Raw genomic sequence first — 13243 nt, forward strand, 5'->3', positions numbered from 1 at the left:
TATATCATTTTGGCGTTTAACTTTTTGATATATCAAATTTTAAATCTAGTATTTTAATCTTGTAAGCAAATAATATGTATTCTTTTTCTGATTATAGTATTTATCAATTCTAATCAATTTGTTTATATATTTGAAGTTGCTAATTTAACTCTTTATTCTTATATTAACTTTTTTATTCTCATTCATCCAAAATAATGAGAGAATTCTTGTTTACTTTTGACATTATAACTAAGCGTTGATGTGATAATTTACTTCCGACCGATTTTCTAGCTCACTATTTATAATTTGAGACACTTTGGTAATTAAGATGCCTCACAAATTGGTGACAACCTAACTTTATATTGAAATCAATTAAGATTCATATTCATGCTATATGATATAATTTTAGGTTGGTTATTAATGACCTAACGTAATCATCCATCTTTTTCATTAAAGCTTGGGACCGACGTAACCTAACATTATATAAGTTAATTTACAAAGTAGTAAATAGAATATAATAATAAATAAGTAGAAGATGATATAAATTCTATTATATATATATATATATATATATATATATAATGATTTAATGCTTGAGGATTTAGGGAGGATTGGTGTAGACAGCTTAATGCTAAACATGATTATCAATTTACAAAATAAGAATCATACCATGAACTTGTAATAGTAAAATTTCTAAAATAATTTTGATGCAATGCAATTATAAATCATTTTCTTCATTTTGGCAAATGATACTCTATTATGCATGACTAAAAATCGAGTTAAAAGAAAAAAAAATCATCTTTTTTTTTCTGAAACACAATAGAAAAAAAGGTATATCTATGCTTATGACATTCTATATTTCCATGAGAGAGGGTAGAATGAGCTGCTATACAATCTTGTGAAGATCCCTTCAGTCTAACCAATCAAAAGACAAACATTTCAGGTTTAAATCTTCTACTAGAAAAATATAGTTGGCAATTGACATTTAAGGATAAAAAGAGCAAGCCACAGTGGAACATGAAAAAGACATTAAAACAAGACTATTCACCAATAGACTGGATAAGAAAAAGAAAGATCAATCCACCACCAACTTGGGAATCAAATCAGGGGTACAAAAAGCAGTGTGGAAGAAGGAATAAAGAGGTTGTTGGAAGATGACATAGTTGAACAGTGGACCTCCATTAGGACATTGCCCATCTAAAATGATAACAACATGCACACAACTTGAGATTTTATGGGAATCAAATGTTTTCTTCAGTAAATATGAATTGGTGGAACAAATGCTACATGAAGAAATGATACTCTTTTATCTCACCAAGCTCAGGGGAAATGTCATTTTGGATAGCCAGAAACACTGTTCTGCATCCTTCTCCCCACAACAACAAATTGGGCTCAGACATCACCTGACCAAATTATTTATCCAAATGAAGCTAGACACAGTTACATACATGCATATGGTCACAAAATCCACACTGTAAGCAGGAGTTTGAACTTCTTTGATAACTGTATAGTCACAGAAAAAATTCAGTCTGGAACTTGATATCCAAATAGTTGAAAGAATCATGATCTGGAACCCCACAGGAGCCAAAAAGGCATTCAAATGAGCTGCAGTGTATGGCATCACTCACCAATGTTCACAAAAAATTGCTGACTGGCTGTCTGTGTTGGTTTTCTTTCATGGATATTCAAAGCACTACTGTATCTGATAGACTTTATGAAAGCTGATTCCATATGAAAGAAAAAGACTCAATTGGTTCTCTCTTCCTGCTGTCTATTCATCTTGTCCCTTTGCTTTCTAATGTTCATGTGCTCATTTCTGTCCACATATCTACAAGTATCTTTCCCAGCTTTTTATTTCATGTTACTATCTGTGGAGCTCTTTTTCTCATTATCTGATTCATTTTTCACATCATATTGTGCATGGATTTGAAAGGTTGGTGAGGAGGTAATAAAAGTATGACTCTCTCACAAGGCTGTAAAGAGTGCTCAGATACTGCTGGTGATGTAAAAAGAAGAAAGAGGCTTCTCCATGGCGTATATATCACTGTGAAGGTGCAGTGCAGTGCAGGACAAGTGACTGAGAAGGTAAAAAGCGAGGTGTCAAGCTTACTGATTTGTGCCGCTCACCCAACGCATCTTTTCTTGGAGGCAACTGGTGGCGATGGGCAAAATGGTAGATTGGATCCTTCTGCTCTTGATTCTCCCTGTCTCTATTGACATCAGGAAGTAGCATCACTTTACTGTCCCTTTTTGCCATGTGAACTGCAGCGAAAGCCACCACCTCCTTGGCCTTGAACAGGGTGAGCAAGCGGATAAACTTGAACTGCAAGGCGAACACCTTCTTCACAATTGTTAGTTCCTCTACATGCATTGGAGGACAATGAATGCCACTCGCTTATCTTTGGTCCCTGCCTTCTTCATTTTATCTTCAGTCATTTGGCACGAGACACAAGCAAGTACAGTAAGCTGGATGATGACAGAAAACAGAACAAGCAGAAGACTTGGTAGGAAACTCTTTTGTGCATCAATCTAGTCCTTAGCTAGCTTCTCCTTCAGCAAGCTTGTTCTGACAATAGCAGAGCAGAACACGATGAACTCATGATCTAACACATCACCATTTCAACTTGCACTGAGCTGGTGTTGGCAGCTGAAGCAATTGATGTTTTCCTAGTGATGGAAGGCATTGGTTCTGACAGAAAACTCAGAATTTTATGACCTTTAGGATGTTGTAGCCTGAAATCATTCTCCATTCATGAAAAGAAAGAGAAGCGAAGATAAAGAGGATGTAGAAGATGAATACTGGTTATAGATCAACTCATGCAGTGTCCACCTTCCCATGAACACACAGTGAACGCAACTTACAACAGTACCTACAGCTTGAACTCTCTTATTATCCCCAACGAGAGCAAGTTTTTTGGATCGCTCGCTCACTCGGGAATGGCGACGAGCACCGGCCGCCAGGTCCGCCGCAGCAACCGGTACCTCAAGCCGCGGGACCCAAACCTGGGTCCCCCGCCGGCTCTACCCCCGGCGGCGAGGATGTCGAACCCGAACCTCCGCGCGGCTCCGGCGGCGGACTCGTGCCCTCCTTCCGCTCCACCCGGCGGGGGCGAGGAGACGAACAGATCCGCGAGCGAGTGGCTAAACAAGGCCCGCTTCTCCGACGGGCGATCCGGCGCCGGGGGCGGCTTCCCGGGGACCGCGGCCGCGGCCCGACGGGACGACGCCCGGCCGAGGAGCGTCCTGAGGCTCCTCCGGCGGCGCAACCGGAAAGCGGGGCTGGAGGGGGCGATTGCCGCGGCGGGGCCGGGGCTTCTCGATGGGCTGGCGGCCGGCGCCGCGCACTGCGTCGCGAGCAGCTTAAACTTCTGAAGCGTCGCCATTCTCGTCCTAGAAACAGCAAGTCTCCTCTTTTCTTCTTCTTCTTCTTCTTCTTCACGTACTCTTCTTCTTCATCTTCACATACCTTCAAAAGAAGGGGATTGGAAGGGGGTGTAAGGGGAAGCGAGAGCGGCCGTCTCGGTTCCCGGGGAGACAGTTACCATGGCGCAATAATGACCCGATGAACGCAATGGGTGGGATTGGAATCATGAGATTGGACTGTGCATCTTTCGAGGAAGAAAGGAATTCGGATCTTGGGATGTAGAGAAAGCAACCCTCACCTCGTACTCCAACATAACCAGCTCACAACTCTTATTCCTCTCTCTTCTTTCTCTTCTCTTCTCTTCTCTTCTCTCTCCTCTTCCTAATTCCAATTTCGCTCCCTAATTCTTAATTCTGCAGATTAAAAATAATAGATTTCAGAATATATATATGTATATATATATATATATATATAAAGATGATACCAACTGATAACGGATCGAATCGAATCAGATCGGATCGGAAGAAAGTCCACGGCTTTGAGGGCCGACTTGGCCATAGATAGGTCCATGAGAGTGACATGAGGTCCACCATGCTCTGTACTTTTTTTTTTTGGGGTTAATTTTCATTCTTGACCAGTGTAGATTATTTCATGAATAATTAATTAATTGATTCATGTGACATATATGCTTCATATGACCCACACACCAATGGAGCAAATGTTTGGTCATTCTCTGATGAGATCTGACGCTAGGAACACTTTTCTTGTGTTGCAGAAGCTACATGCAGAGATTTGGCATGTGAAGTGACTTTAGCCCTACTCAAGGCACTTTAAGGTGGTGAGTGCCATTGGAGCTTTAGTTTGTTGTCATGTTGCTCTGCTCTCTCTCTCTTTCTCTGCCTTGGGTAAAATGAACCCTCATGCTTGGTTGGTTCCCCTGATCCATGTTTGGTGGAGTTTTTAAGGGTCTGTGCAGCTCCTCCTACACTTGAAACAAAGGTTGGAGACTCATGCCCACATTGTTGACAGTGAAAAGTTCAGAGAGTAGGTTTAACCTAGAAAAGCAGCAGATATCTTCCCACCTACCTCTTCTTGGTGGTCTAAACCATTGCTGAAGACTGAGACTAGTTGGAAAGAAAAAGAGGCATTGGATTTTGTTGTTAGGACTGATACAAGCTATGTTTCTTTAATGGCTTTTCAGGAAGCTCTCATGGAGGTGGCTAGAAGAGGTTGACTAACACCATCATTGAGAGAGTGACACTGCTCATTGAATGAGCTTCTGAGCCATGGTGCAGGTGGCCATCATTGTTTGGAAGATGTGAGGAGTTGTATGGGAACACTGCAGTTTCATTTAACCATAGTGATGGAGAAATTAACAGTGTGGTCAAAGATCGGGGTATGGGAATTTTTTTTTGTGAGAGTTTGCTGTCAATGTCTGCTGTGTGTTCTATAATTCCAGGAAGCTCCATATTTGATATACGATTAAAGCTATGATCAATATCTTGCTCCTAAATTGTTCAAGAGGCCTTTGTTAGGGAAATATATATAAAGGCAACTTGATAGAACTGAAAAGTGATGGTTTAAGGTCACAAGAGTATCATCATCTCAATTATGTTTGAGAATTAGCAGAAAAAGTCAACACACGTTAGGCTTACCGTGAAATTTGGCTAGAGATGCATTTGAGGTCAGACATAGATTCATGTCTAGGGTTTCAAAGCCTCCAACAAAAAAGGATCAAACTCTTCAACCATTTGGAATAAAATGTAGACACTATGGAACTTTCAGGCTTCTCAGATTAGGCAGTCCACAGCTGATTCTAACAAAACATGTTCTTCTTACAAGTTCAGGTCTTCCTTCCTCATTACTCACGGCTATACCAGAAGCTATGCTTTCAATATGTTTCTTTTCTTTCATGATGGTTTTCTTCCTTGTGGGAACAACTGGCATTCATGCTTTCGGCCCGCAAGTAACTGATGGTGTTATGCTTCACAATGTGCTTACAGAGTTGCAACTGAGAATATGAACTCAGATGATGAATGATCACTTAGCTGAAGCACACACCTTAAGCATCTCCACTAATTTGTTAGAGAAGCACTGAGAGTGCATACAGGTCCACAAATTATGTGGGAATGGTACGCAGAAACTCCATTTACTATGTACATCACTTGCCTTCAAAAATAATATTCTTTTTTCTGGATGTTTGAAAAGATTGCCGTGCCATATGAACAACCAGAAAACTTGTCTTATTGACTGGTGTTTGGTGTAGTAGATTGACTCACCCACTTGCCTGTGACACAATCAGGAGAGAACACTGCAATGTTCCGTACCCCAGTAGCATCATCCTGTGTCCAAACATCATTTTTCTCCCTCTTATCGGTCTTGTATGTCTTACTCTCGATCGCTCTCAACCCCTCGAGGACCTCCTTGATTGGTGGCCTCATGTCCCCATCCGATTGCAAACACCTGAATGCCAATTCTGCCACCATGGTGATCATCATCTTCGTCACCTCATCGGATGGACAACAGAGCTCTGGATCCACCAGGTCTTCTAATTCATGGTTCTGGATCTTAGTAATCGCCATGTTGGCCAAATGGATCTCACTCCGCTGCCTGGTGATATCGATGGCTTGTTTCGATGATATAAGCTCAACCAGCACCACGCCAAAGCTATAAACATCGCTCTTATCCGTAAGCTGGAAACACTGATGGTACTCAGGGTCTACGTACCCCGGTGTGCCCTGTGGAGCAGTGGACACATGCGTAGCATTGACCGGAAAGAGACGTGAGAGCCCAAAATCGGCAACTTTTACATGGAAGCTGCTGTCCAGTAGAATGTTGTTGGTCTTGACATCGCGGTGTATGATAGGTGGGTCAACAGCATGGAGGTATGCAAGAGCATCAGCTGTCTCAATGGCTATGTTCAGACGCATAGGCCATGTTAGGATTCGCTCACTGGCACGGCTGCCATGGAGATGGTCTGCAACGGTGCCATTTGGCACAAACTCATAAACGAGGAGGAGCTCACGACTGCGGTGGGAGGTGCAGCCGTAGAGGCTGACAAGGTTCTGGTGACGAAGAAGGGAGAGGATCTCAACCTCATTCATGAACTGCTCGACCCGCTTATAGTTTCTCTCATACAGTCGCTTCACTGCAACTGTTCGACCATCTCGAAGTTTTCCTGAAGAACAGAAAACAATCTTAACTGAAATTGTATTCAAGCAGGACAGTGATACAATGAGATATCAGGTAGATGGTGAAATTGGTATGTTTAGCAAATTCAGAACATTTTTCTTGTACCTTTATACACAGTGCCAAAACCTCCATCACCAAGTTCTCTCGAGGTGTCAAAGCAGTCGGTAGCTGCCATAAGTTCGCCATAGGAGAAGAGGTGAGTCTGGAAATGGGCACCCACTTCGGTGTTCATATGTGAAGAAGAGGCATTTCTAGTGAGAAACTTGGAGGATGTGGAGTTCATTTTCCTTTTCTTGTACTGGTAAATGAGAAAGCCCACGGCACATGCTAGAGCAAGGAAACCAGCTGAGACAGAAACACCTGTACAAGAAAATTGAAACGTGAGTAACATTTAGCAAAAGGAATTGTAGAATAGCATTGACGACTGTTGTTGAAGCCTAATATGTAGTCAAGATGTCGCAACACTCTGATATCAACGATTAAAAGTCAAGTGATACTCCAACAAAAACACTTCTTTTTTCTGTATAAGCCAAGTAATTTTTCGTTCAACAGAATATGAGCTTCCATTCTGAATATGTGACCATTGCATCACTTTCCTTTATCTTTTTTGTCTGTTTCTTCAAGTAGAAAGTCAGGAATATTGAATAGTTTTAACTTCGAAGGATTATGATTAAAGCACACAGGGCTAGGAAGAGATCTATATCAGTTCAATGACATTCTACCTTTTGACAGGACTAGATTTGGATGCCATTCAAGCATGAGACATCAGCTCTTTGCCATTGTTTATCAGTATGAGTTTATTGGTGCCCTAAGCAGTTGATGATGTGTTTCTAAACAATCTTTAAGCTGTACAGGATCATATTCTTACTAATCAAGAAAATGACTTATCTGTTAATCATACTCCTACAAGTAGAAGGATATGGAAGCTAGCAAAAATCAATGGCAGGGTTGAGAGGAGTGTTTCTTACCTATAATTATATGCTTTGTCCTCCTTGAATGAGCTGCAACATCAGGAACAATCTCTGTCATAGACCACAATATAATTTACAACTTATATGAACTAGATAAGAGATCAATTATTACAACCCAAAAACTGGACTAATATATGCAGGTAAAAGTTTAATTTTTAAGACGAAGGTCTTGTAATCCAAACAAAAGACACAAAACATTTTGCTCATACAATGGTACTAAATAAAGACAGAATACAGTTTTTCTTATCCTGTTTGCATGGCATCTGACACTGTAATTACAACAGGATATCACCTGCTCTTCATTTAATGACAACTTGGAGCAAAGCCAGAGGGTTTAGAGGTTGAATAGCAAGTACTCTGTAGCTTCGTGGATGCATCAAAATGTATGCAAAGTGTGTATGTTTCCAAAGAGCATAGTGCTTGAACTTGTCCAAGATAATGTGATAACATTATTTGTGAGAATGCTTGAAGTTTATGAGCATATAGGGACAACAAGATTTAAAAGGATAAAAAAAAGTGATAAATAATAAGAGCTCAGATAAAGGCCACAAAAAGTCGTCGTCCTTTTAGGTGGCCCAATACCAGGCTACAAGAGCCATTTAAATGCATGATGCATCAATTTAGTGAACCTTTCGGCACACACTAAAAACATGATGTTTGTGAAGAAAGGCCCCTAATATTTAAAGGTGAGACATCTCACAAAGAAAAAACAGGGTTGCAGGCCATGACCTAAAAACTATCAAATCTATGTCCATGATATGTCCACAAAACCTTTAACCACAGTTATATTGGCCAATCCAAATTGGGATTCGACAAGAAACAAATAATACAACATGCTACATGATTAACCTATGTGACTGCTATAAAAGTAAATGAAGTGGAAGGAACTTCTGTAACTGCTATAGTTATCTCTGACTCATTATAAGGAAAACTTAAGAGAAAGTCTCTCACTTCTGTTCGATGAATGTAGCAAAACTTATGTTTGATGTTTTCAGACCCAAAAACTTTTCCTAATGAATTCCAATGAAATTTCATTGTATGAAATAATATGGAACAACATAGCCAAATAGAAAACCATTTTCAGTAAAGAAAAAAAGCAGTAAAATAGAAGTTCATAGTGACATGAAATTTTGGCTCTATATATTGAATCAAAGAATGATTTAAGGAACTCATATGTGCTATGAACATTAAAACAAGTTGCACACAATACTTGTCCAACTATTTCGTTATGAACCAACGAGACCCATCTCTAAGGACCAGAAAAAAGTTGAAGTATGTCTCAGGATGTCATGACCTCTGTATGAAATCCAGGAGCTGAAGTCGAGAATTGCAATTCAGATTCACCAGTAACTTAAAGACTTTGAGTAGTATATTTAGCAAAGTCAGCAGCATAAAGTTTTAGTCAAAATCAGGAAAATGGAGCCCCAAAGCCTTCACATTAGACCGATTGATGCGTTAGGGAGTAAGCAACCAGTTCACAAAAGAAATCTGGACACTTGAACCAAAACATGCGAATTACTATTTTATGCTATGAATATATCCTTATAGCATGATCGAAGACCAGTTGTTGCCAGAGACCACAAGAACATATTCAGATTTGTCTAATCTTGGAAGAGAATGAACAAATTTCAGAACTTGGAAATACATACACAAACAATAACATCTCTGTGTGGTTTCAATTTAGAGACAATTAATCAGTTATATTCTGATGTTACCGGAGGCTATAAGAACATATTCAGATTTGTCTAATCTTGGAAGAGCATGAACAAATTCCAGAACGTGGTATTACAAACACAAACAATAACCTCTCTGTGTGGTTTCAATTCAGAGAAGATTAATCAGTTATGTCCTAATGATCTGACTACATCTTATGCTTCAAATTCTTGCAACTGATATCTAAATACAATAGAAGTACTTGCATTAAAGCTACACACTCACCACATTTCCTTGTATGGACTCGGTCAGGGCAGATGCACATGAATTTTGTTGTCGTGTCATTGAATCCACATCGGCCGCCGCTGTCACTGCACTCTGTACAATCCGGCGCCGTCCAGTTCAGCAACCACCCAGTCCTCAGCAGAGCAGAGTAGTTTACATCGATGCCCACATCGATGTAACCCACCACCGGCACCACCAACAGCGTACATACTCCACCGGACAAGTTCAGCTTGCCCGAGCCATTGTACTCACCGCCGAAGTAGGTCAGTCCTCCATCAGCAGCACAAGATATGTTTTGGAAGGCAGATAGATTCATCGAGCTCGAGCAATTGGAGAGGAAGAAGATGCGCTTGTTGGCGGAGCTGAGGTCGAAGGGGTAGAGGCCGGAAGTGATGTTGAAGGTTGGTAACGGGCACCGATCATCTTCGAATCCGGCGGCAGTGATCTGAACCGACTTGTTCTCGTAGAAGATGTTCTTGACATGATATAAACCGTCAAAAACGTAAAAAGAAAGGGTTTCGGCTAGGCCGCCGCTGCTGATGCAGGTGACGTTGAACGGAGGAAAGCCACAATAAGACGGTTGCTTATTGCTGAGCCAGAAAGGGTACTTGATTGTCTGATTCCCGCATCTTTGAGGCTGACAATCCCCAGACCCAATAGTTGCGGCAAGGACTGGTCTGTCTTCCACCAGAGAAAGGATCAAGAAGAACATGAGGCTCAGTAAGATTCTGGGATTCATCGGAGAAAGCTCGGCAGGAGGTGGAGAGGAGGGGGAGAGGAAGAAGGTGAGAAGTTTAGCTCATTTGGCTAATCTGGGAGGCACAGGAAGGGGGTTTGACTGATTTATTGGAGGTGCTGCAATGATCTATTAATTAGATTCGGTTCCAACAGAAGGTAGCGCTGTCAAATCTACAGTATACGCCATTTTCTTTTTCAGGCTTTGAAAGGAGAAGCGGTGATGGAGAAGTACTGTATCACTCTCAACCTTTTCTTACGTGCGATAAGTTTGACATTGGGCGGTGGAGGCAGCCCACATCATTGACCTGCACACCGATCACATGTGGCGCAGGGGAAGGCAAAGGATAATATGATCCGCAAGGTAGGAAGCGAAGATGGAGCTTCCAAACCCAACACGGATGCAGTCATGGGTTGAAGAAGGTGATGTGACATGTCGGGATCGGCGGGGATCGGAAGGCACAGTGATCGCGGCTGGGGTTAAATTACTTCCCCAGAAAAATCATTGCGCAGAGTACATCAGATTACTTGTTCTTCGAACACAAAATATATAAATAGCATGTTATTGGATTGGTTCACAGAATCAAAGAGTGAGAGAGCATGTTCCTCTCCCCCATGGTCAATTATTAGGACACGGAAGGATCCCACAAAGTACATGCGATGACTTCAATTGGCCGCTCACAACCATGAGAATTCCACAGCAGATTACTTTTAAATGTGGTCAACTTAATGCACAGAGAGGAAGTCGAAATCAAAGTTCTTGCGTTCCTGCAGAAGCTTTCTCTTCTGACCGCGGCGACGACCCGAGAGGGATGTTCCCTTTCCCGGTCCGCCTGTCCCGTAGTCCTTCCATGGGGCCGTCGGGACTCGTTCTTGGCTCGGAAGCAGTGTAACCAAGGTTTAATGGACGTGAAGAGAAGAAACAAGGGGTCGGAATGACCATCTTTCCTCACCTCAGAATCAGCCTTTTCAGGATAACGTTGGAGTATTACTGGAGGATCTATAATTAATGAAGATGTTACAGGGATATATATATTATGTTTTTGTTTTTTTACTTATGCTTCTTGACAGCTATAGAGATATTCTGTTTGAAATTTATGAAGATGTGACAGGAATATATAAGTAAATCATATTTGGATTTATTTAAGATCTTTAAAATTTATTTATTTCTTGCATGATTGGTTTGCTTTGACTTTGACGCGATGATGGAGGAAATAGAAGATTCAAAGTTTTAAACTTGTATTGGAGCTTGATCGATAGGAAATTATAAATATAAGATAAGAATGATAAAATTAGTAATATAAAAAATTTTAGGCAAACATCTATCACTAGACTGCCTCCAAAAATCACGAAAAGTTTTATCATAGGTCAATACAATGAATCTTGTTGTAAAGTTCTTTTGTTTATACATAGGCAAGACTCCTACCTTTGTTTATACGCAAGCTTTGACGTTAATCTCATAGTGGAAGGATTTTTGACCATTGTGTGAACGGTGATGGAAACATCCACTACAGCCCCATGGAATACTAGTGAAAATGTTATGCCCAAACATCTTTTATAAGTTTGCTAAACTCATGGGTAAACATCTCAAATTAGACAACATCACGCTCTCTAGCATAAGAGAAAAGTATGTCAGAATATTTTATGATAAATATCTCTAAGCCTATTCCACAGGGAGTGTGGATTAAGAATAATTTTATCATTTTCTTAATCCATCGTCTATGAGAATATTTTAAGTTTGTGCTTCTCCCACAAAAGAGTAGGGCATCAGGCTAATGTCTGCTTGATGAAATCGACAAAAACAATGGAGGTTCATTCTTAAGAGGAAGATGCTAGGTCTTTCAAACAACTATGGGAGGTTAAAGACGATATACTATATGGATTTAGGTCCAAAGCAACTTATGGCATGTTCAGGTTAGGTTCAATCGTTCAAATCAAATATTTAAGGCAAGGACCAGGAAGTTAAAGGGGCTACAACGATCCACTTTACATCCAACGAGCTTAATCATGATACAAGTGGTATAGAAAGTGATTGCATATATCTAATATAGTGGTTTTCCAAAATACTAACCATCGGATTTAGAAAGATACAAGGATGGGATGAAATAATATATCACGTAACATTAATGTTAACGTTACCATAAATAAAGATAAGCAAAAATATAATAGAATAAGAAAATTATCCCATCTTGAATCCCTTCTCCGTCCTTACAATGATCGACTCAATAATAAGAGAAGGAAGCCTTAATGTTGATGACTTCTGATTTTTAAGTAATCGGGTGCAAGGGAAGGTAAATGGCTAGTGGCTGCAAAGTCAATTTCGAAGTAGCCTTGAGTATAAGATTAGAGACACTTACAAGAAAATTGATTTGTTTGAATCTAAAGATCAGCACACATGTCTTTCTAAGGTTGAGGGCAAAGTTTTAATTAGCTTGCATAATAAAAATAAAGTGATTGCTCTTAATCTATAATTGTGTCATAAATGATGGTCCAAAATCAAAATTCAAATTGATCGAGGAAGGTGACCTTAATACTAAGTATTTTCACATATTTATCAAGGATATATAATATTATTAATTATATCATTTTAGATAATGACACAAAGGTAGAAAGTGGTATAAAAATATCAATTTATTAGTTGATATAAAAAATTATAGGGGGTGATTGATGGGGCCTCAATTCAATTGAGCTAAAGGGATTGATGAAATTTATGACACCTTAAATCAAATCAAATGGATATGTGAAAGAGTCCATATTCATGTGTTCATTGTTGAGTTTTTTAGAGCCTTTTGGGATATTATCAAAGATAATATTTGTGATACTTTTGGCCTATCTCTCTTATAATCAGGGTAAAGCATTTTTAGTGATTATCCTTTAAAAACCTAATAGTTTTAGGATGGAAGATTATCATCCCATTACTCTTTACAATGTGATATAAGAGCTTTTGGTCAAAGTCCTTGACAATAGAATTAGATATTATCTTGATAGACTAGTTGATCAAGAATAATATGCTTTTGTGTCGAAATATAATATCAATGATAATACATTTATTATTATAGAGTTA

At 39.8% G+C, this 13243-nt stretch overlaps 2 protein-coding genes across 3 annotated transcripts; both read right to left on the reverse strand.

Annotated features, from left to right (window-relative positions):
* Window positions 1-1434: 1434 nt before the first annotated feature.
* Window positions 1435-3746, reverse strand: LOC135587112 (uncharacterized). The gene has a single exon (XM_065078120.1). It carries the CDS (start codon window positions 3360-3362, stop codon window positions 2907-2909), a length of 456 nt encoding a protein of 151 aa, XP_064934192.1. The 5' UTR covers window positions 3363-3746; the 3' UTR covers window positions 1435-2906.
* A 1557-nt stretch (window positions 3747-5303) lies between these two features.
* Window positions 5304-10303, reverse strand: LOC135674356 (LEAF RUST 10 DISEASE-RESISTANCE LOCUS RECEPTOR-LIKE PROTEIN KINASE-like 1.2). Of its 2 annotated transcripts, none has more exons than XM_065184140.1 (4): window positions 9445-10303; window positions 7504-7536; window positions 6641-6895; window positions 5304-6521 (listed from the first exon to the last, which is right to left on the reverse strand). In XM_065184140.1, exons 1-4 carry the CDS (start codon window positions 10181-10183, stop codon window positions 5587-5589), a joined length of 1962 nt encoding a protein of 653 aa, XP_065040212.1. In that variant the 5' UTR covers window positions 10184-10303; the 3' UTR covers window positions 5304-5586. The 2 variants fall into 2 exon arrangements, with proteins under 2 accessions (XP_065040212.1, XP_065040206.1); XM_065184134.1 differs by having other exon boundaries at window positions 7504-7557.
* Window positions 10304-13243: the final 2940 nt, after the last annotated feature.

The sequence above is a fragment of the Musa acuminata genome, chromosome BXJ1-1 (assembly GCF_036884655.1).
Source record: "Musa acuminata AAA Group cultivar baxijiao chromosome BXJ1-1, Cavendish_Baxijiao_AAA, whole genome shotgun sequence".
NCBI classification, from domain to species: Eukaryota; Viridiplantae; Streptophyta; class Magnoliopsida; order Zingiberales; family Musaceae; genus Musa; species Musa acuminata.